Source organism: Lepisma saccharinum, chromosome 1 (genome assembly GCF_977018435.1).
Source record: "Lepisma saccharinum chromosome 1, izLepSacc3.1, whole genome shotgun sequence".
NCBI lineage: Eukaryota > Metazoa > Arthropoda > Insecta > Zygentoma > Lepismatidae > Lepisma > Lepisma saccharinum.
In genome coordinates, this window is record NC_139229.1 from 144,746,102 (window position 1) to 144,771,297 (window position 25,196).

Here is a 25,196-nt window from a genome sequence, read left to right on the forward strand (position 1 = left end):
ATTCAAAAGTCGGGTTCCGAGCATAGAGTACCATAGGAGTAGAGCTTCAACTCGAAATCCGACTTTTGAATCATAATTTATCGTAATTTTGGTGCGGTGCAATTTTTTTTGGCCGAGTCTGCTGCCACGCACGTGTCAGCAGTAAGATTAAGCTTCAAATTTGCTGCTGCCACGTAATTCGTCTGCTAAGAGGATGTTACAAATCTTAAGAACTGATTAAGACGAGAGAAATGCAAATTTATGATTAGTGGGAATGAATGTACAGGTAATTTAGAATATTTTTCTTTAGAAAGCATTTAGCGATATTATTTTAATGCTAACAGAACCTAACCTAACTACGAGAGCATTTAGGTTTATTATTAGAAGAATGCTGAGGGACCTAATCTTAAAACATTTTTGTGAAAGTAATCGGTACAACTTCACAGTATGTGTTACAGACGTAATTGCATACATAGCATGATGAAATCACGATAAAACAAAGACCGAGTCTACTGCCACGCGCATGTTCTTTGAGATTCCAGCAGAAAAAGAACGTGGCAGCAGACACTGCCATTTTTGGAACAAAACGGTGCAAAAATGTTATGAAGTAGTTGCAAGGTGGTTCCAACTTGATCGGGCTGTGAGCAACCCCCCTCCCCACACACGCTATGACAACAGATTATCTTTAATTCCCACTCTGTTCTTGATTAATACGTAGATTGTTCATATTCAAAAGCAAATGCCGCTGTCGTTATTTTTTTATGAATAGAATAATGCTTAACGCTTGTGCAACTTGCTTTACTTACATTTATTCTGAAATCCGATAAGAAATACATGCGAAAGATGTACATTTTAACTAGCACCGTTAGTATCATAACAAATATGGCGCAGTCGTTGTTTGATGCATTTGGGGGTAAGCTTTATTTTTGTTGACATTTTACCGATGAACTACACATGATTGGTAGTCGTGAAAATGCCTTACTTTTGTGCACAAATATAAAAGCCCATATTCATATTTTATTTTCCTTAGATATGTGTAAGAAATCAACAACAAAATGTTGAAAACTGCATCTGGGTTCTGCTTTCCATAGTCTTAAAGATGTTGTTTTCATTTTTTACATAATTTAATTGAATAATGAGTAATTTAAATGTGCGTATAGCATCTATCGAATCAAATCTTTTATCCGATTGTAAAGAATTTACGTTAAGTTAGAATTTCCAACTACCCGAAGGGGTAGGTTAAGTAGCCGTAAAAGCCATTCCAATAGCCATTTTAGCGCGGTTGCCAAATATGCGTATTTTTAAATCCAGTAAAGGAGAAATAACTTCAAACTCCATGCTTTGCATTTTAGAATATTGGGTGTGTATTTTTCCCCTCGTAGATTCTTGCATAGAGATTTTTTTTTCGTAATATATCTTTACATGACTAGAAAGTTCAGGTACGTGCCCCAATGGTCCACCATCTATCTGCTATACCTGAAGTCCTTGTCGGCCCAAGTTTCCATTGTTTAATTCCGAATTCCTTTTGTTTTCTTTTTGCGATTTCATCATGCTACGAATGCATGGTTCAATTTCACAGCCAAAGAGCTGGGTACTACTTTACTATACCTGAGACACCTGGGAATCATTTCTTTCGCACTTTTTTACATTGCTAACGTACTATTCTGCATTCCGGAACACTTATTTAGGTGAAATAATTGAATTTGTTAGGAAAGTAATGTATATTTCTTACATTTACGAGTACTTACTGTTCTTGTTTATTTCCACACACAACATGGCGATAGCTTACCGTTGATCGTTCCTTGAGCCAGAAAAACCATTGACGTTAGCCCAAAAATTCACAATAGCCCCACAAACCATCACGGGGACGAGGTATGCCTACTAGGCTAGGTTAGGCCTGTTAGGTTTGGTTCCATTAGCACTCCTTTCGTTCAATTTAGCATATACGGACAATACGAGAGCGTATTGTGCTCTCATGCAGGAAGCAAATGGCGGCAGCAGCAATAGCGCGTCGGAAATAGATTTTCGTACAAAACCACATGCATTCGCATTAAAATGAATCAAAATTACATTCCCGAACATCAACAATGCTACAGAAAATGATTTGCGTAAGTACTTTCTCCTGTAAATTTGAAGAAATCTGTCTCAGGTATAGTAAAGTGTTACCAAGAGCTGAATTTTCTTAATGTGAAATTGTATTGTTTGTTAATTTGCATGTATATTGTTAGAAAAAAATATATTTTTCATCATTGCTATGTTTTTAAAACATTATAGTTTATTTCTTTTTCTGGTTGGTTTGTCAGTTTACAAAAAACTGTAACACTTGCATCTTTGAACAACGGATTTCTTCATTTTTACATAAGAATGTACTTACTGAAATGAGTTTTTCTAGCATTTAGATAGTTACTGGAGGTATTTTCTTTCGTCGTTCAATATGCTTGAGTGGGAATTCAGGTGTTTTTCACGAAAAGTATATCTCCGACGTACAATGGCCGTTGTTTTTCTTTTCTTCCTCTACTTGAGATCCGGATGTTCCGCACGTTTGATGACTTAATCTCCTGATAGTGTTTCCAAACACGCCGTTCTTTCGCCAGAACATGGTGGAACGAAATATAAATTCCTGACCCGAAATTTTAACTGTTTACCTAACCTAACTGAACCTAACCTAACCTTACCATGAATGGTTTGTGGGGATATCCGTGAATGGTTTGTGGGGCTATGCGTCAATTTTTGGGGCTATTCGTGAATGGTGTGTGGGGTATTTTTCGTTTATAACCCCAAATTTTAACTGTTTGCCTAACCTAACCTTACCGTGAATGGTTTGTGGGGCTATGCATCAGTTTTTGGGGCTATTCGTGAATGGTGTGTTTATAACCCCAAATTTTAACTGTTTACCCAACCCAACTGAACCCAACCTAACCTTACCGTGAATGGTTTTTGGGGCTATCCGTGAATGGTTTTTGGGGCTACGCGTGAATGGTGTGTGGGCATTTTTCGGTTAACGACATTGGAAACACTGTGAACCCACTGATCCATGATGCTAGTCAACCTGGCGCACACCATATTGTGTGTTATGGAAGCGAAACAGAGAGGAAAAAAGGACGAGCAAGAATTACTGTTATGGACATTATTTTCGTGAGACAAGCAAAATGACACACTACACAATGTTCCGCAATGCACAATCAGTAAGTATGAATGTAAAAAATGACAAAATTTACGAGTTAGAGGTGTTCGGAGATGCAAGTGGTAATCAAAAAACATCTTAACTTTAAATTGCAATATTTTGGCAACCAGGGCACCAATAGAAGTGATTCTGATGGCGTTGGAAAGGTCTTGACGGGCTCTTTCACATGAGATATAGCATGACTGCCAGGGTAATAAATCAATTCAAGGTGGTGTAATGAGAACTTTGGTAGCAGTTTTCTCAAAAACTGGTCTTTTAATTTTTTTCAAAAAATTACGTGTTATACATACACTATTACTCAATAACTATACGAAATTTAAAAATGGGATGCCAATGGAATCCGGAGTTATGTTAGGTTTAGTTTAGGTTAGATTAGGGTAGGGTATGGTAGGTTAGGTAATGGATGATAACAGATTTTGATAGACAAATTCCTAATGTTCATAAGCAAATTCTAACAGAAATCAAATACAATATTGTTTGAATTAACGTACATGTATATGATGTTTAAATTCTCATTTATTAGAAACACATGCTGACTCAAAAGTTTGGTTCAATATGCAACTCCGTTATTAGTGCACATAGCGAAAAATGAAAAGAGGTGAAAGTTGGTGGAAATAGGTGAGTTTCAATCTAAAGTGCTTGAATTTTCAACGTAGGATGCACCATTCAGGATGTACACTGGTACTATCCTAATTGGTAACCAAACATTCCACGTGCTTGCCCCGGAATACTGTATACCATCACAATGCTATGCAATTCTGGGTAAATTAAGTATTCATGATCATAATTCCCACTTTGAGTGAGTTCCATACTTTGATTATTTCAATTTATTTTAATATATTTGTTTGTTCTCATGGGTTTTCTTCGCACTTATAATGTCTCATCTATCATATATAAATAACCGTTGACTAGAAAAAGTAGGAGCGATTTTACAATACCGGACGCCTCTCCGATTTCTTTCATATTTGACATAATCATTAATTGAGGCCTCCTAATTACGAATCTGAAGTTAAAATGTGGAGGTCACGTTTTGAAAATGGGAAATGAGTGGAAAGAATGTTTTTTTGCGAAATATATGTGAATTGTTTTACAAACAGAATATTAACTATGCTTGCCTAACCTAACCTAACTTAACCTTAACTTGAATGGTTCGTGGTGATATCAGGGAATTGTTCCACCATTCTTGCACGATGCATGCTCTACAAGTAAGAAAGCAACAGTGTGGCAATGCTGTAGACAGCGTAACTGATTGGTTTCCATGCTTGTATACGGAGAATGATCGTGGTAATTGAAAAGCTTATTTTACAACTTCTACATGTCAATTAACAATTTCTACACGTCGCGTAGAAATTACACAAGCGTCTGGTATTGTAAAATCTTACCAGAAAGTAATATTGTTCTATTTTTACATTAATATACTTATGTAGATCTCTACTAGTTAATAGTGGTAGTGGTGGTGGTGGTATTAGTAGTTACAGCAGCAGCATTAGTAGTCATATTAGTAGTAATTAAACGGTAAATTTCTCGTATCGGACAAACGGCTGAAATTTGCAAGTTCATTTAATTTGAATATTCGTACTTACGTATTCTGCATTGAGAAACATTGCTGAAGGTGGCATTTCGCCTATTTCACGGAAATAAGCTCTATTTGCGACATATCGAGTCAGTTTACTTCCTTCCTTTTTGCCTTCGGTAACACGCAAAATGGCGGTCACAGTTTCACTACCGTACTCGGCATGCAGTGTTTCCACCCCATTGCACCCAAAAATACTTACGTAGCCCCACAAACCATTGACGCATAGCCCCACGAACCATTTCCGGTAAGGTTAGGTTAGGTAGGGTCACTATAGGTTACAATAGTTAAACATTGGTTTCGAAAAAAATATGCGTAGCCCCACACACCATTCTCGCATAGCCCCATGAACCATTGACGCATAGCCCCACGAACCATTGACACATAGCCCCACGAACCATTTGCGGAAACGTATCTTCTTCAGTTACATAAACACATGTTTGGAAACACTGACCGGGATTACGTCATCACATACAGGCTACATCCACCTGGAAGTAAATGGATGCAAGAGCTTTCGTGCATCGGTCACACATTTATATCGAAAAATAGATGATTTACTGGCAAAATTCAATGAACGATGCGAGAAAACACTTCCCCGAACTTCCACAAGTCTAAAGAAACTGCATTCTGTAAGTAATTTCTCCTGTAAATTTGAAGAAATCCGTTTGTCCGATACGAGAAATTTACCAATTAAACTATAATAAGATGCTGGTAATGTGAATTTGAATAAACAGTTTAAGAAAACCCTCCCCCTTCATGAAATCCATGTACACTACTGGTTAAGCCTTTTCTAGTGGTCTGGAGAGGGGAGGGGGAATGCTCGTCATATGTTCACATTTTTTTACTTTTTTTCTTTCCCTTTAATTATTGTCATCAATTCTTAAGTTACCCTTTTCATGAGAACAAACACACACATTAAAATAAATTGAAATAATCATAGAATGGAACTCACCCAAAGAGGCAATTATGATCATCAATTCTTAATTTACCCAGAATTGTATAGCTAGGGAGACAAATTTATGGTAAATAAAAACTGAGGAGAGTGGTAAATATAATGTTAGATCAGCGGTGGGAAAAAAAATTGCCACACACTTTTTCATTATGAGAGTAAAACAACATACAAAAGAGCTATAAATTGATAAACTACTTCATTTTTATATACTGTACACATCAGTGGCGGTCCCTCCATGGAACAGAGGGAACAGGCTGTTCCCTTCTACTTATCGCCCTTTTTAGCTATTTAAATTATCTATAATAACATAATAAGAACACTTCTTTCTTCCGAAATCAACACGCTGAAGAAAAACTTTCACCCTGACTGGAAGTTTGTTTACTTCACCTACCCTCGTCCTCCCACCCTCTGCTCTGACACCGAGTATTTCCGACCACGAGCGAAGGTAAACGATCGTCATGGAGCCACTTCTCACCGCGGAAGCTGAACTCTCTAGCTGTTCCCTACGAGAGACATAGCGAATTCGTTTTCCTTCGAGTTTTTGCTATGTGCTAAAGCTTAATTGCGTCGTAGTGATAGTTTGGAGTGTAGTAAGTCTATAGTTTCCTAATCTCATTGCAAAATTGCGTTTGCCAGTCATAACGAACTGGAAAAATCTTCTAGAGTCTAATCGTCTGCTAAATGCCTTGGCTAAACGCTGCGAAATAGCTTCCGAGGGAACAGCTCGCATCCACCTGTTCCACCAGCAAGACAAGCGCAGCGCAGGACAAGAAAGCGAATGTTGTATGATCGACCGGCTGAAGACGAAAGCTTTTAGTACATTGAACTTTACAGAAAAGACAGCAGACATACACCTATCCTAACCTAATTAGAAACTAAAACGAAATCGTACACAAGGCATTTTCAAACAAGTTACTACAACTCTGTAAAATGATTAACTGGATACTCTTCCAGTGGCAAATTTTTGTTGTCCTTGTTTGTTCCCGAGAGGCAGTTTGGAATAGTTCGGATTTTGTCACAATTTCTACAAATCTAGCGGACGTCATGAAAAAACTCGGCCATCTGATTGCCATTATTGCATTAAGGACGTTTGAATTACAATGCTCAACTCTAGAAAAAAAAATGTCAACTTAATCTACAAATGGAGAGATGAAACAGGTTTCGACAAAACTATTTTTTTTCTGATCAATCATAAATTGCTTTTATTAATTTTTCCTTTGTTGCACATCAACAATTTTGTTTTTAATGTTTTGTTTACATTATATCATATTTGCTTTAACATTGGTATTTTCATAATTTTAACGTGCTTCATGTATGTCACTTCTGAAAATTTTTAATATATGTTTCGTATGTTTATTTATTTCATTTCAACAAGGGTTGAATTTTACTTGGTTTACTGTATTATATTACGACAGGTATGGGAGGGGAGGGGGCAAGTGCAGGTCACCTGTTCTCCTGCCTGATTTAGCACTGCACGCCACTGGTACACATACACAAGTACTTAGCTGTCCAACCAAGAAGAAAACCTCAACATAAAATCACTTCATTTCTAAATTGCATATCTCAAGTGATTTATTCATTGTATGTATTTAAAGGATATCCTTGCTGTCCAACAAATAAAGTAATCACTACTGCACATACACAAACACATGTTGAAAATCACATGATGATAAACAAAATTCATTCAGGACTGAACACAAATGACACCATTGTTTCCCTTCATGTACGGGAACAGACTAATCTTATCGCTGCTACAACTAGCAAGTTCAATGAAACTGGAAGTTGAGTAGACATTCGGGGGAAGAAAGGAATGCAGCCTGACAGGGAGTGAAGTTTTCGAACTGAGATTATGTGCTTGGGAAATCCTAATTTGCAGCATCTTCCTGATGTGATCGAAGATAAAACGTTCTTCAGCTGCAAGTGGTATTGTCAGCAGTTCTTATGAACTTTCCAGCCTGATCATTACCAGTGCGTAGTTACAGATCGGTTAGTTCATTGAACTCTCCAGCATAACTATTGCCTATTTTTGTGGGAGCAGGGAAAGGTTTATTATCCATTATCTCACTTTGGGCAAACGTTTCGTTACAAATCAACAGTTTGCGCACACAACCTCGATTGCCGGTTTTTGCGTGTTTTCTACTTAACTTGATGATATTTCATGGTTATTTCGCGAAAAAGTGTTCATTTCGTGGGAAAGCACACATTTTGCATTACTTCGCGAATAAAACTCATGCATATTTTATCATTGGGGGTGTAGTTAAGTGCAGAATGTTCAAAATTGCATCTTTTTTTTCACATTTCGCAATTTCGCACATCATGAAAATTCAATGTTCCTATGTATAGCATTGTAATACCATACAATATTCCGGGCCAAGCATGTGGCATTTTTGGTTACCAATTAGGGTCATACCAGTGTACATCCTGAATGGTGTATGCTACGTTGAAAATTCAAGCACTTTAGATTGAAACTCACTATGTGCACTAATAACAGAGTTGCCTATGGAACCAAACTTTTGAACCACCCTGTATTTCTAATAAACGGGAATATAAACATCATATTCATGTATGTTAATTCAAACAATATTGTATATTAGGAATTTGTCTGTCGAAATCTGTTATCATCCATTACCCAACCTACCATACCCTACCCTAACCTAACCTAAACTAAATCTAACATAACTCCGGATCCCATTGGCATCCCATTTTTAAATTTTGTATACTTATTGAGTAATAGTGTATGTATAACATGTAATTTTTTGAAAAAATTAAAAGACCTGTTTTTTATAGAAAATTAGTACCAAAGTTTTCTTTAGACCACCTTGAATTGATTTTTTTACCCTGGCATAGTCATGCTATATCTCATGTGAAAGAGTCCATCAAGACCTTTCCAATGCCATCAGAATCACTTCTCTTGGTGCCCTGGTTGCCGAAATATTGCAATTTAAAGTTAACAAGATTTTGGTAAAAATGGTCAAAATCGCACAGTTTGCAACACTGTAATTTCGGAAATAGAAAATATATGGATCTGCAAAGTTGCATATTTTTCGACCTCAAGTGGCCCTTCCGGTATGCCAAATTTCAAATGGATAAATAAATGTACGGTTGAGAACCTAGTTAATTTGACATGGAATGACCCTTTTGGTCAATCCCTGCCCTTCGTCATCTGACGTAAGCGCGTGTAGCTTTACAATCGTGCGTTGTTCACACTGGTTCCAGAATCAGATTCAGACCCAAAAATTTTTCACGCAGTTTTTTTGTCAGGCATGTGATATGTGAAGCAGTCATTGTGAAGGATCAGTTGCGATTTGTTGTTCCATGCACTTGCATATGCGGGGTTGGGGGAGCTGATGGGGGTACACTCCCTCTCGAAATTTTGAGAAAAGTAAAACTTTCAAATGAAAACAGTTAAGAAGGGGGGGGGGGAAGAAACAATCTGATAAATGCAAACCTCCGATTACCATTTTTGTCTTTGAACAGCTTTTAAAATGATGGTTAAAAGTGGTGATTGTAAAATATTTTGTAGTTTATTCTGCCCCTACCTAAAAAGCAGCTATGTGATACCGACTTTTACAATTCCAACCTCCCCTCCAAAATGAAATCCTGCCTGTGCAAGCGGTTCCAGGTTAGTGTATATGTATGTGTGTGCAGAAAGGGGGGGGGGGGGGGGTCATTGTAAATGCAAGAAAGAACACATCACCTGTAGCATGTATCTTTGAAAAGTCAAGAGCTGCTTCTGGGTGGGGGTTACATGCACTTTTGTTAGTAGTCGTTCCTCATTTTGCAAACTTTTCCTGCCTTTGATATTCTTTTCTTAAGGAATGCTGGGGCTAAAGAGGGCTGGGAGGGGTGGGGTTATGACCCCCACCAACCTCCTTTGAGTATGCCACTGATTGCTACCCCAAGTGTTTACGTCACCGCATCACTGATTCTTAGACACAAGTATACAACATTCTTTAGTAATTTCATTGTCTTTTTTGATTGGTGTCTTAAATAGTTTCAGTAAAAACCTAAAATTGCTGGGCTATTGTTACAATTTCTTACATATGTTTGCAGGTGTTACACTTGATAATCAAACTACCTTGAGTGTGCATTCACTGTTGGAGTCCCAAAATGGAGGAAGCATCACTCTTCCGACAGATACTACAGGCTCTGGAACTTCGGTTGTAACAGAAGTGCAAGGTTTGTTAACAAACATGTGCATGCATGTGCATATAGTTTTATCATCATTGTAGTTCACCATTGTACAAACACTTCATGTCATCTAATAACTGATAATGAGAGAATGTATAGTAATAATTGTATAGAGATATTTATCTGAATGTTCCTTTTAACTCACAGTTAATTCATGAAAATATATATCCACATTCTCACTGACCTAGAAATTTGGGAAATATCAGGAAATTAAAAAATAATAATAATCCAGAAACGTAATAATCAAGGAAAACCAAGTGTTTTTTGTACTTGCTGGGGTTTGGGAATGATAGTGAATTCCACTTTTTTTATGAATCAGGGAATTTGAGTTGGAATGCTGTTACTAATATCCATAACATACCAAGAAGGCAAGAAAGTTATTAATTTTTGAATAGTTAAAAAAATCTGTTGTATGTTCATGTGAGTGAAATATATTATCGAGGTGGGAGAACTGATCCAGAGCATGTGTTCCGTTTCCTTAAAGCTGTTAATGTCTCTCTTTTTTTCTTATTTGATGTGAGTATTTGATATACATTTCTTCAAAATTGTCATTTTCCAGGCTCACCAGTTCCATTGGATGAAGATGATGTATTCCAGTGTGGACGATGCAAAAAACAATTCACCTCATTGCCTGTGTTTATGAGCCACAAGAAAGAACATGCTTCATGTGAGTTGGATTTACCCATGAGATAGTTAGAATATTATAATTTATACCACAAAAATACACTTTCTCAACTCATATTTTTGGGTACAAAGTGAGTGAACATTGCACATTGTGCTTAATTTGAAGCATATTTGCACTGTGTGAAAGTGTACTTTGGTATTTCAATGCTCTGTAAGGTGGGCGTACATCAGTTTTTAACAGAACTTGGATTTTAGGGCAAATGCCTACTGTAAACTGGAATTAATAATACAGGGTAATTATAAATGATTCATCAGGTTTTAAAGTTAAATATTTCCAAAACTATTAATATAATATGTGTGTGCTAATCATGAAACGAAAGAACACATCTGAAAGTTTAATTTCTCATATTTGTAAGCTTAGTGCCTGCCGACAGATGGCAGCACCAACCTAGTTTCCAAAATGGTGTCTATGCAGCAGAAAGCATTTTGTGTTTTGGAATATGAGAAGTGTTTTTCCGTTCCGTTGTTACCATACAGCATGCATTCCGGAGACAGTTTTCAACTGCACTGCCAGGTCATCAAAGCATTCTGTGATGGCATCAACAGTTTAAGGAAACTGGTTGCCTGTGTAAAGGTAAAAGCACAGGACGTCCAAGCGTTTCTGGTGAAATAGTGGAGTGAGTTAGGGCGAGTTTTGTGCGTAGCCCACAGAAGTCAACATACCGTGCCAGTCGGGAACTTGATATTCCGCAGCCAACTGTCTGGAAGATTTTGCGACTGAAACCATACCGCATACAGTTATTGCAAATGTTACAACCGAACGACCTCGTCAACTATATGAATTTTGTAATTCCATGCAGGACACTATGGAGGAGATGGTTTTCTTGAGCTGCTGCTGTTTAGTGACGAGGTGACATTCCATTGGAGTGGCAAGGTTAATTGCCATAATGTTCATATCTGGGGTACTGAACAACCAGATGCTACAGTGCAACATGAATGAGATTCCCCAAAAGTGAATGTGTTTGCTGCAGTGTGTAAGTCAAAGGTGTACGGTCCCTTTTTCTTCGCAGAGAACACTGTGATGAGTATGTCATTCCTCGATATGCCGTAGTTGTGGTCGTTTCCACAAGTGAAAGAGGATTCCAATAACTTTGTATTCCAACTTGATGGAGCACCGCCCCATTGGCACACTGAGGTGTGTTGCTACCTGAATGAGGAACTCCCATGACGTTGGTTTGGGTGATGTGCTGAAGATGACTTAGTGCTTTTTCCATGGCCTCCTAGATCTCCCGACCTAACGGTTTGTGATTTTTCCTTTGGGGGCATGTGTGTATGTGCCACCACTACCAACAACTTTGGTTGAGCTGCAGGATCGCATTACAGCTGCATTTACGATCATTAGAGAAGAGCGCGCGTGGAGCAAATTAGTCTATCGCATAGATGTGTGTCCTGTGACAAAAGGAAGTATGTCTGAAACCTGGACAGTTTCCGTTTATTTTCATGTATCATTATTTATTGTGTGTGTTATATATTTTTTAATGCAGCCCTTTCAAACCCGATGAATCATTTATAATTACCCTGTATATTAATTTCCATTTAGCCTGTCTGAGCATAAAGTAAACTTAAACACACTTTAGCTTAAAAAAATGGTTATGTGCTCCCCACCGGTGTGAGAGAAGGTCATTAATCTGTCACTGAATCAAATCAAATCAAATTAAATTTGTATCAATAAAGCACAACTCACAGCACATGCCAACAGGCATGTGATACAGGCATTGTTTGCTATTTTTGTGGCATATACCTTTAATTCCTTAAGCTTTCACCACATCATGCAGCTTATTCAGGAGTTTGGACAAGATTTCGTTAAAACATAATAAAAGATAGATCCTTTAAAAGGTAGGCACGTATCATTAGAAACAAAGAGTTGCAGCAATTTAAGGCACATGAAGAAATGAAAATAATTATAATTACAGTTGACAAGCATGAAATAGGTTGAAGTGGTGAGTCTTTCTGCATGTTTCAATATTTGAGAACAATCACTGACTTGTTTTCTCACAGGTTCTAATACTGCAAAAATGGGAAGGTGTAACTTGACTTTGGAAAGGGAGGTTGGTTCACAGCCAGATGAGGGTGCTTCAGACCCTTCGGATCCTGGAGGTTTTGATGTAGCGTCAGCTCTTTCCAGCACCTTGGGAACCTCACAGGTTCATCAGTTACAGCTACAGACTGAACAAGACCAGGTAATAGGCTAATTTACATGTTCGAAATAGTACAAAGCATGCTAAAGTTTTGTTTGCATGTCTAAGCAAATGTAATGTTATTGAGAACCCAAATTTATTCAAGCTAACTCTGGCATAGTGTGCCATTGCTCTGCCAACTAAAGTACCAAGCCCATCCTGGTTTCATGTGATATCTCTCTTTCGCTCTAATATCTACACATTATATACTCGTATCATTTATGTGTCAAAGTTAAGGTAGTCAAAGAAAGTTGGGCAAAATATTATAGATGCATTGTTATGAAATTTTTGTTGCAATACCAATAAATTGCCAATTAACTGCATGCAGTTGATAAGGCTGTCGGACTTCCATGCAGAAGAACCTTTTTTATTTATTTTCTTTTCCGAGGAGTGAGTGGTCTCAGGTGGGAACATTTCTGAATTTACAGAACATCCATCTTGAATGGTGCTGATGATAACCGTGACCCATAGATTTTCAAAGTTTGCTCAATATTGGTCCAAATAGGCATGAATCTTTGGCATTCTGTACCAATGATATATATATATCCTTTGTTTATGAAATGTAAATTATAAAAGTTGAAACATTGAGAAACAATTTTTTTGTTGACAAAGTTAATTTTCGAAATAAAATATCAAATTATATGATTTCCCACAAAGCACCTTGTTAAAATAACATACAGTATTAAAAAAATTAAAATAAAGTGCTCCCCTGTGCTTTGCACTACACCATGAAGGTGTATAGGGGGTGTGGAGTTGGGCCCCACACTTTCTTGATCACGGCCGAAGGTCAGGTTGATGTGATCAGCACCATGCCCCTGGATGCCTTTACCCCCTAGAGTTTCCTCCAGGTACCCACTATATACAACACTGGGTGGGTGCCGGAGCTGCTTGAAGAGGTGGAAAAATCCTGGTTCTCTCCTGCCGGGGATTGAACCCAGGTCTCTCGCATGGTAGTCAGACACCCTAACGACTGAGCTACCGTGGCTTCTCAAAATTAAAACATTTTTATTGTTACCCAGAGTTCTCTGAAAAATGTGTAATTAAGATTTGTTTAACTATGATTGTAATTTGCTTTGTAATTTTTAATATTGCAACAAATTTTATATTTGAACTTTGTGTTTTATGTTCTAGGTGTCCCCTAGATACAGTGGGTCCATGTCTACATCCCCTGTTCCTCATATTGGACAGCCCATTATACTGAACGATAGTGATATCTTGTCCTTCAACATTGATCAGACTTCTTTGAATATCACATCACCTTCTCAGGTAAGAATTTTGTTTAGTACTTTCTGATAATGAAGATACTGGGCATTTACTGCATGAAACCTTCCTCATTCTATTTATTTTGAAACATGCTAGATAATCCTGAAATGTGACACATTTTAAGTACAGGGTGTAGAAAAAAGAGTTAACAAAAACAATCATATTTTCCTTATCATTAAAGATACTGCCTACAAACTTCACAGGGAATGTCACTACACTGTAGAATTTAGTTTGCATATTCATTAGTGTATCATACAAATCCATACAAAAACAGCAGCAGCCTAGAAAATACCCGAAAATCATACTTAGCAATGTATGGGATGAAAGTGGAACCAACAAATCAAACAATTTTGCCAATTTGATAGTGAAGTTCAAACAAACTGGAAGTGCAGCGGATGATCTTCTGTGGTGGCTAATTAGTATGCAGACTTAATCACCCTGTAAGGGATCTCACATCGAACACATAATTTCATAAAATCCATGAGTTCTTATGTAATTTCCATTTTGAATTAACTGATTTATCAGCTTTTGTTGGATAGTTATGTCTGTTTCTTTTTGTTAAGTCCTTTTTTGACACCCTGTACATTGGCTTCAGCTGTTACATCATTCTTCAAGTCAGGCAGATTGTCAGAGAAAGGAAGTGTGCAAACAAGGTCATTTGCATCTCCCCACAAAAATTAGTCACACAAAGTGTGTACTTGTCCAAATTGAGTATGAAACTGCCACTGAAGGGGCTTCCACTTAACTGGAAAGTGGATAGGAGACCTGAAAACACATTTTGCTTTTCCTTCAATTGGTTTCTTGTATTTGAATTGAACTTTTATTTTTATTTCACATTGCATTTCTACTACTTTTGGAATTATGAAGAGTGATGATTAGATTAAATTTATGAAGGGACACTCACAAAGAACAGAGAGACTGAAAGTTGACAATTTAAAGTGTTTGCCCACCGAGCTGGCAACTGGCATCTTGATTGGGGATACTTTGTGTGAAAGTGTTTATACATTTTATTTTTTGTTCATTTGTTTTGAGCATTGTTGAATAAGCTTCATTTATTTAAATTGTCAAAGTTGAAACTTTAACACTTATTTATTACTATGTTAAAGAGTGGTCTTAATAGTTATTTTCAAGCCACCGGAAAAGTCAGGGAATTTTGTTCTGAAAAATGAAATGGATAGGAACCCTCAGAATGCTTGCTCCTCTCCAACAGCTGCTACATTGCAACAGTGGTACGTGGAATTAGAATGAACCAGTCTTTGGGAATTTTCTTGTAAAAATAACTGAGTTAAAGTTCACTTTGCTTAAAAAGTAAATTAGTTATAGTCCATGCGTTTACTTTGTTAACGTCGAAGAACGTGTGTGGGAACAAATAGCGGGCGAGTTGTTTTCGTCCAATCACACTCAACATTCAGCCAATGGGTGCAACTGTTATTCTGCTCGTCTACGCCACGTGGAGTCTCAGTCACATGACTGCGGATATGCTGTTGTCGTACTTTGCAACTTCAATGTGGAGACCGTGGGAAGGTGCTTGTGCATGGAGGGACAAGGTGGCATAGAGTAAATGTGGAGAGTAGATGTGTGGCAACACTGTGCATTGAATGTGATTGTTGCAGCTGCTGGGCGTGCTCCGTGGACTTGAAAGCCAGCTGGTCGACTATGCATGTACTCTTTTTTAAATATACTCACTTATATTTACTCTTTTTGTAACCCTGTTACAATTGATGTTACTTGACATACTTGTGCATAGTTACATCTATAGCTCGTAGAACATGTTGCATGGATAAACGTTAAGCAGAGTGTCTTTTTCTTTAGTAATGACTGTATGAAATTTACACTAATGTACATTATTTTATAATAAACTTCATAAGTATAAATATGAAAATGTAAAACTACGAAAATTCAAAGTGAACCCTTGTACTTGAAATATGTGCTGCAAATGTATATGAAAAATGATGCTTTAGTTCTATTTATTATCAACTCATAATGATGTAGATTGCTGTTAAAAAGTACATAAAAGTAGCTACTCATTTCGTTAGTTGCAACATGTAAAAAGTAACTTGTAACTGCTTTACAAGCAACTCTGTTACTTCCTAATGCTGGAATGAACTAATTTGACCTTTGATGATTGATAATTGTACAGATTAAAATTGCATTAATCTTAATGCAAATTAATTCTTCAGTTGCATAATATTCTTGGTACTTAAATTACCCAAAATTATTTTCAGGTTTTGCCAGCATTATCAGGAGCCATACAGAACACCTTATTTCTCAATAACAGAAGTGCCATTTCTTCATTGAAGCCATCTTTGATTACTTCCAATCACGTGAGCATGACGATAGCAGGGCAGCCTGTGATAGTTACCTCCCAGGTATTGTATTTCATGTACTTTTTTTGGAGCTTTTGTATTTTGAAGTAGAATAATTGCATAATTATTGTAAATGATCATATATATTTCCCTTCAGTTTGAATGAAAAAGAAAATCTTGAAAAATTGAAATATATATTTATTTATTATATACTCCCCACAGAGGCATCATCACTTCTAAGATAGTATTTCTTTACATTCATTTGTCTGGATCAACCAGTGTTTATTGTGTGATTTAGATGTGAGTAAACATTTATAATAAATTTGGAATTTATTATTAAGTTAACCTAAAAGAAAAGTGCCATGGGGTGTATTGAAACTGTGTCAAAAGCTTTACAGGTTTTTGTTAGTTTGAAGGGTCATAAGTAATGTGCATAATTAATAAGAATCAAGATATTACATATTATTATTAACTGTTCAGCCCTAAATTATTATTATATATTCCTTGGTTATCAATTAGAATTAGAATTTACACCCTGGACTGCATTTTGCAGACTAACGAGGTCTGGCACCTAAACCTGCAGCCTCTAGGAATTGTGTTGTGTTGTCCATATATGTTTGTGATTATCCCTTAATCCATCTAATTGTATCACCATTCATCCCTATTGTTGCAATTAGCCAACAGAGGCAGAAAAGTGGCGTAAAATAACCAAATTCAGTCAATCAATCAAATTAGAATTTACGTGAAGAAAATTTTGGTAAAATATGAAATCAAGAATGCGAAAGATGAAAAAATGTTAAATTTATTTGAACCACAGATACAAGGACAAAATTGATTTCTGACAGTAAATTAACAGAAGTTTCTCCATATTTTCCTGTAAGAGTCTAAGCCGTTTGTCAGTCTAGATTGTTATGTAGGAAGAGAAGCTATGTTACACATAACGTGAGGTGACACAAGCATACTTGTACCAAGCTACATTCTCTAGCTTAATGTTTACTGGAATGACTGTGAGCCAGTGGCTTGGCAGGAGTTTTTCAAAACTTGCTGGTAACCGATATTCTATCAATAGTATGATGTAAAATTACAAATGTTTATTGAATGTAAAATGTTCATAAAAATCCTTAATTAGTATATGTAACATGCAACTGCAGTGGGTTTTTACCTTTGGAAAAGAAACTGGATATTTAGACATTACTTCACAAAATCAAGGCATACGAATTACTCATGGTTATACAGGGTGAACAGAAACTATAGGGACAAACTTCAGGAGGTGATTCCTGACAGGTAAAGAAACAAAAAAGTTCATATCAACATATGTCCGGAAATGGACGGTGAGTCTGCAATAAAGCAATTAGTACCGGTACACATTACATGGCATGACTTTCATCCATGTTACAACAGGTGTTGAATGTGGCCTGCATGGGATGCAATGCAAGCGTTCACACATCGCACATGGATTGCCTCACTTGTTCGAATGTTTCAGCCTGTACCCGAATAGCGTCACAGGCTACACGGACACACTGTTCAAGGGTCTGCACATCAGGAACTGGCTCAGCATACACAACACCTTTCATATAGCCCCCAAAAGTAAAAATCAAGGGGGTTTAAGTCCGGTGATGGAGCGGGCCATGCCACAGGGCCTCCTCATCCTATCCATCTTCTGGGGAAGATGTTGAGGTGTTGACGGAACAATAATGTGAAAGTGGGCTGGTTCTCCATCATGCATCAGCCACATTACCTGTCGTATTGTCAAAGGCACATTCTGAAGGAAAAAAGGCAGAGTGTTCTGCAGGAATTCCAGATACGTCTGTCTGTTAAGGCGTTGTGGAAGAACAAAAGGTCCAAGTAGGTGGTCGCCAATAATCCGTGCCCAAACGTTGATGCTGAACCGTTGCTGATGAGACGATTCAACCATTCCCCGAGGATTGGCTGTAGCTCACAGATGACGATTGTGTAGGTTGACAATTTCATCTCTACCAAATGTTGCTCCATCGGTGAAGAGGACTGACGACAGAAATCCCAATATGGTGGTGGCTTGTTGCAAAAACCAGCGACAAAACCGTTCCCTTGGAAGAAAATCCGCTGGTGATTATCCTTGCACACGTTGCAGGTGATATGGATAGTAGCGGTTTTCATGCAGGATACACAACATCGTTGCTTGGCTTACACCATGCTGGCGGGCCACTTGCCTGGAGCTTGTACTGGGGTTGTTCTCAATATTGTGTTCGCACATGCCGCGGCTGCCCTCCATGTTCACCTGTATGAATGGACCCATGATCACACAAATGCCCATAAATGGCTGCAAAGGTTTTGTGGTTTGGGTGGTGCTGTCTGTCCGGGTACATGCCTTGATAAATTCGTGCAGCCTCTCGACCGTTTCCACCTGCTTGACCGTATATGAAGACCATCTCGGCTTGTTCCTGGTATGAATAACGGACCATGGTGCTTCGACGTAGCTCCAATCACACAATCTGCAACACAAAAAGCACACTGTGAGTGTTGTTATGAGAGGAGGATGTCGTTCTTCAGTGCCATCTACCTTGGCAAATATGCATTTCCGGACATATGTTGATATGAACTTTTTTGTTGCTTTACCTGTCAGGAATCACCTCCTGAAGTGTGTCCCTATAGTTTCTGTTCGCCCTGTATAATAACAAAATGGCAGAAGTCCTTACCAAATGAAAGAATATGTATAGATCTGATGTATCTATAAAATATAAAATTATCAGCAATTTTGTTGATAAACCGATGCACTGATATACCTGCATCAGCCAATACCGAAAGAGTACAGATTAATATATCCGTCAAAATAGAAATACAGTATGGTTAAAAATCATGGTGAAAGTGTCTTGCCTGGCACCCTGCACTTTGAATGATTCCAGACAACTAAAGGAAATTCAGAACTGCTCCACAATCCTGAACCCCATAAGCATGAACCACATTGCAAAACCTAGCAGTGATGCATTGCCATCTCCATCATGCCGTAATCTATATTAATGAAAGCAATGTTCCTTTGAAATTAAGCAAATTTTTAATTTACTTTTCAATGTTACATGTTGCATCTTTCTCGACCTTTATATGAAAATACAACAGAAGCATTGCAAGTTTATATTTTGTATGTTTTCTTCTTCTGCAGTTACATGGCACAGTGACTCCAGCAGCCCTTGTAGCCACGTCTGTACAGAGTGACTCAGCTGCTATCCATTCTTCAGAAGAACCAAAACAAATAGAGGGCATTACTATTCTTCCAGATGTGCAGAAAGCTGCAGAGAGTGGAGGCAAAGATGGCGAGAAGGAGGCAACAGACAATGCAGCACTGGATCCAAATGAACAAGGTGAAGGATCCAGCTTGAAATCCAAAAAGGTCAGTGTGCAAGGTGTAGGGGATAAGAATATTGACGGTATCTTAGGGACATACTGGACAGATTTTTAATTTAAAAAAATAATGAACACATTGTATAAATTTTCACCTCTTTATTCATTGTATATCACTGAATACCTTAATAATTTTATTCGCATTGGAAAATAATGTACATATTTAAAAGTAATTTTCCAATGAAAGAAAAGTACAATGAAACCTCAATTTTACATTCCCAGATGTTACATTTTCCTACATTATACAGTCAACTCTTGATTTTACGACCCCAGATATAACGACCCTCTTGAAGTAACGACCCTTTTCCTGGGAACCGTGAAAAATTTTGAAAAAATTGAAAAATTGAAGGAAATCAGCAGAAAAATATGTTTTTTGCACTCGTTTTATTCGTACTCATTCCCTTCACGAGCGCTCTACCACTTGCAAGTGGGTGTGATCTAAAAATAAACACCACCACACCAAGCTTGATTGATATCCAATAGCACTTGACCTCTACCATCCCCTCCCCAAGCACGCCAATGTTACTATGCACCCGACCGCCGCTACTCAACACACTAGGCTTGTTTTGCCATTCTGATTTCGCTTGCTCTTGGATACGTGAGAAGAGAAGATCGAATGTGCTTGGATGTTATTTTAAATCGACCTTGACTTGCTTCCTTGTCCTAAGAGCAGCTGACAACTGGATGGAGGGAGGGGGGGAAGCAGCCCGAAATGTCTGTGCTGGACATGCAGTCTTTGTCTATGTACATATATGACAGGTCAAGGTCTTTCATCGATAAATACACCACCTTGAGAAATTAGAGATAAAATTGCAGGAATGTTCCAAAATACAGATGCGTGGTGCCTGAAAGTGTGGACTGTCTATCCAGCTCTTACCTAGATTTCAACAGGTCCCCGTGAGTGAGCAACTCTTGGCCTCATAGCCAACAACTTCCGGTAACCGCTTTCATTCAAAACGCGTTCTTTGTTCCCTGTAACACTTAATAAGAAAGCGAAACTTTTAGAGATAATCAAAGCAACATAGGCCAACTAAAGATCGTCAACCTGCTTAATGATATGTCATCCAAGTTTCCGCAAAAGTTTACTTCAATCTTACGTGCATCATAACTCCCATTTTTCACTTCATATGTTTTCCTAACTGTGCCGATGTCGTAATATTTGCCAAAAAAGTGTTCCGTTGGCTGAGTGACTTCTCTCTCTTTTCTCTCAGCAAACGTGTAGGGGGAAGGGGGGGGGGGCAGCGATGACGATTGTTTCAGCCACGATTTTCTTGCTCGTGTGTGCACATGGGATGATTTCAGGCAAGGGTGGAATTGGACCGCTCTTCCTTTCCTTTGACATCTAAAATGGGGCAACAAGCTCAAGATAAATTCATGAAAACGAACAAAAACCATAGGAAAAAAAAAGCCACCCCCTTTCCCAGCTCATTCTCCGCCACTGGTGTGCACAGCAATGTGATAATTGCAGAATTCAGGTCCTATTTTTTCTTTTAATGCTATTTACTGCATAGGAAATATTGCCCGTATTATTGTCTGTTGCATAGTAAAACGTAAAGCAAGGGTCATTTCTTTCTTCTTCACACTGCTGATAAAAGTTCAGTCTTCGACAGTTGCGTTATCTTAAAATGCTGAGGATTTTCTCTTCAACCACCTGTTGCTCGAACTTCCAGCTGGTCTCCTTGTTTTTACGCTGCACCTGGCGCCAGTGTTTTGTCTAGCGTCTGCAAAGCTGTCGCTTGCTGATAACAGCAAAGACTCATCCAGTGCGAAGGAAGAAGTCTTTTTTTTTTAATCTGGCAAAGCTGTTTTGATTTGAAGATAACGAAATTCGATCTCCAGAAAGGAAAACAAGAGTTAAAACAACTAAATGTTCTGCACCTTCTAATAAGCAAAACTGTAATTTTTATTTTGCTACTGACAAGAATAAACTTCCGCTACATTCGGAGCGTGTTGGAAGGAAATGCACACAATATAATCGCCGCTTTTCTTCAGAACCATTCATGTGGGAGAAAAAAAAGTGCTGAATGTAGGAGTGGATGCTGAGACCGATTTAAAGAAACATTATTCAAGGGGAAAACGTTTGGAGGAGCGGATGTTTGACATCGAGAATACTCCTAAATCCAACATTAAATCATCGATTAACGTGAGACTAAATAACGATCTCCAATTTTGATACGTATCTAAAAATGCGTAGGTTTCATAAAGCTTGTTTTGAGTTCATTTTCTGCTGATGGGCTAATCGGGACTAAATATACAGTTTAAAGTGAAATCCAATTCCAAACCCGAATGATTATCGAGTGCGACGCTGTTTAATGACGTGTCCTAGAATACACATTGGGTGAAAACAGACCACAAGTTGCATGTTTCCTTTTTCACGCTGGATTACAATGCAAGTCGAGGAAGGAGTTTGGACTGCTCCCTTGAATGGGGAACGGGGGTGACTGAAGTTAGTTGAAGCAAAGAAAGCATGACTTTTTTACGATGTATTTTACACAACCGAACCAGAACGAAATTTACAGCCTCGCTTCTTTTTTGTCTGGTGCCAAGAAAGGTTGTGTTGTTTCTCCCGAGAGATATTATCTTATCAGTTAATCTTGTAACAGACAATACTCCAGTAGATCCATATAAAATCCAACATTCATTCTGCCCAATTATCTCCCGACTTTTGCTGGCGCCAGTGTGACTGGTGTCAAGATTCTTCGAGTTTCGCTTGCAATAAGCGAGAGATTGTTTTCCTTTCCATAGGACTCAGTGCCAACGGGTTTCTCATGAACTAGAATTGTAAGAATTTCCTGGAAGAGCAACGACTGTGCACAATTGAAAGAAAGTAACATTATTTGAAATCCTTTTTTGTGAAAACGTTTTCATGTTCTATTTTCCTTCTCACAACATGCATCATATGCATAACAGGTTGTATAACTACCAGGATAAATGGTATTACCGTCTCCTAGGCATCTTTGTGTCCGTTTGAGCTCCGTTTCAGCTGAAAATTGGTGCAAATTCCAATAACGACCCTTTTCCCGGGAACTGTGAAAGGTCGTTGTATCGAGAGTTGACTGTACATTCATTCTTGATGATCCAAAAATAGTAAAATGTTGTAAAATTTTCCTCGATTTTACATTTTCCCACATTTTAAGTTCTTTCAGTTTGGTCCCCTGAAAAACTTAAAATCGAGGTTCCGCTGTACATGTTCAACAAAGTATTAGAGTATTGACTATATTTTAGGCATTGCAATAAAATAATTATTATCAAGAAATACTGAAAAAAAATTGCATTAATTGACTCCAAAGGAGTAAAAGGTGTGAATATAATGGAAAAACAGTGTTGCTATGCATCTGGAAAACGGAAATGTCAGGGAATTTGGCTTGTCATGGAAAAATCAGGGAAATGTCAGGAAATTTTGCAGATTGTCTGGAATTTACGTGCATTTTGGAGTCTGCAAGACAAAATGTTGCAAAATGAACAAGCAGTTCACTTCCACTTCTGGATTCGGTTCTTGTGTGATTCCACTACCAAAGAAGATTCAGTTTAGAAACTAGTTTCTTTCGTTCTTAAGATTCTCAGTCTTGTGCAAAATTGTGGTTCCTTTGAATTTCTTTAATAAATTTTCACTTTTATAATACTAGATATTAGAAAGAATCTGAAAGTAATACTTGCAGTCCTGATATCTGATTGATGACTAAAGTACATATACAATATGATCATAATTATCGGAAAGGTTGGTGAAGATGAGATTATCATCTATTATTTTATAGATCTTAGTCTTGTTGGCATAACAAAAATATCTCCAGATTCTGTGTACTTATAAATGTAAGCAAAGAAGCAGCATTTTCTCCGACACTATAAATCTGCCAGAATATGAAAAATTGTGGAGATCTGTTATGGTGAAATAATGTACCTCTGTTACCTTAGCCTGAAGGCTAGATGCACATGATTGTAGCACCAAATACATTTCATGTTGATTGTAATTTTACATTTTAGTCTTGGAATTTTCAAGTGTTCTTGTGTGTGTAGAATGAAATTTGAAAGAGAATATTCATAATAATTAATGGATTATATATTCAATTGAAAAACACAAGGTTCAAAAGCAAAAATCATGATGATAAACATGTCTGGAAAATTTTCATTTTTGGACTGGAAAACCTGGAAATGTCAGGGAATTTCATAATAAAAAAATCGTTGCTACCCTGAAAAACCTCTTGTTTTGTTATTCACACATTAAATGCTTGCACAAGGAGTGGAAGGGTGTTTAAGTTCATGTGTATGGTTAGAACTTAAGTACATGTAATTTAAATATTAGTTCATATAACAACCAACTTGCTTGAATAATAATGCATCGAATCTAAAGTTTTTCGAAATGGGTAAAAAATTAAAATCCATCAGAACGAGCAGTGGGAAGCAGATAATTTATTGGGGCAAAGATTAGTGTGAGAAATTTAACAACTTATCATAAAATTATTAATTATCTGAATGTTTTCCTGTAGTCATCATCAGTAAATTATAATAGAAATAATAATGCACAATTATCTGCCTCCAAAAGAGAGCTGACTTCCAAGCACCCTCTTCAAAGCAAAAAATCTTAATTGGCATGCTGCATTGTAAGAATGTCAAGGATAGAAATTGTGATAAACTTTTGTAACAATGTATTGTTCTTTTCTTTCAGTTGAAATGTGCCTATTGTGAGAAGACGTTTGCGAAGAACTTTGACCTCCAGCAGCATCTAAGGTGCCACACTGGAGAGAAACCTTTCCAGTGCATTGTTTGTGGTCGAGCCTTCTCACAAAAGTCAAATGTGAAGAAACATATGCAAACACACAAGGTACAGATTGTTACTGTCACTGTCATTGAACTTAAACGTAGGAAAACATTGTAAAATTGTCTTTACCCATAGTACTAATTATAAAAATTGGTGGTGGAAAACCTTGTGTAACAAAAGTGAATATTGCAATTAAATGAGAACTAGTTTAAAATTCTGATTATCTTAAATAGATATGAATATTTTTAAGCGTAACTGTTAATTTAGACTTCCAGTCTATAAAACCAAAGTTGTTTTCAAAAATTCTTCTTCTTTTGAAAAACTACTGTGATATTCCAAATTGTGAAAAATTACATCTGTTTAGAATTCGTTCTAGAGCCTTCACATGAATCTTCATTTGGTTGTCTTTCACTGTATCTAAAGTTCAAATCATCAACCCTGAGACCTTCTGTAAACAGAACCACGTGCATGCAGAAAGCATTGCAAACTCGTAGAAGTAAAATAATCCACATGAAAATCCAGCTTTGTTACAGGATTCATTACGTAAGGTAAAACAACGGCCAATTTGTAGTATGGGATACGCTGCCGCAAATGACGTCTCACTTTATACCAAATGCTCTTTGTTTTGTGCTTATTGCTTCACCTTTATGGTTAACTCTTTGCACCAGTAATCATTTCCCATAAATTTGGCTTCGTTCTTGCATGCAAATTGAATATATTTTACTTGCATTTTTTTTAGACAAAATGATATAACAT

The 25,196-nt window shown here is 37.4% G+C and overlaps 1 protein-coding gene across 2 annotated transcripts in view; it reads left to right on the plus strand.

The window, feature by feature from the left end:
• Window positions 1–221: 221 nt before the first annotated feature.
• LOC146002060 (zinc finger protein 341-like) overlaps window positions 222–25,196 on the plus strand; it is a 39,671-nt gene continuing 14,696 nt past the window's right edge. Inside the window, exons 1-8 of one of the 2 annotated variants that reach the window (XM_083139783.1) lie at window positions 222–265; window positions 9,742–9,867; window positions 10,439–10,546; window positions 12,562–12,743; window positions 13,872–14,006; window positions 16,229–16,372; window positions 19,446–19,673; window positions 24,348–24,503. In XM_083139783.1, the coding sequence (XP_082995909.1) occupies window positions 241–265; window positions 9,742–9,867; window positions 10,439–10,546; window positions 12,562–12,743; window positions 13,872–14,006; window positions 16,229–16,372; window positions 19,446–19,673; window positions 24,348–24,503 (1,104 nt within the window). In that variant the 5' untranslated portion in view covers window positions 222–240. Of the gene's footprint in view, window positions 266–861; window positions 893–9,741; window positions 9,868–10,438; window positions 10,547–12,561; window positions 12,744–13,871; window positions 14,007–16,228; window positions 16,373–19,445; window positions 19,674–24,347; window positions 24,504–25,196 lie in introns of those variants that run through there. The other variant, XM_083139776.1, reaches the window with a different exon arrangement.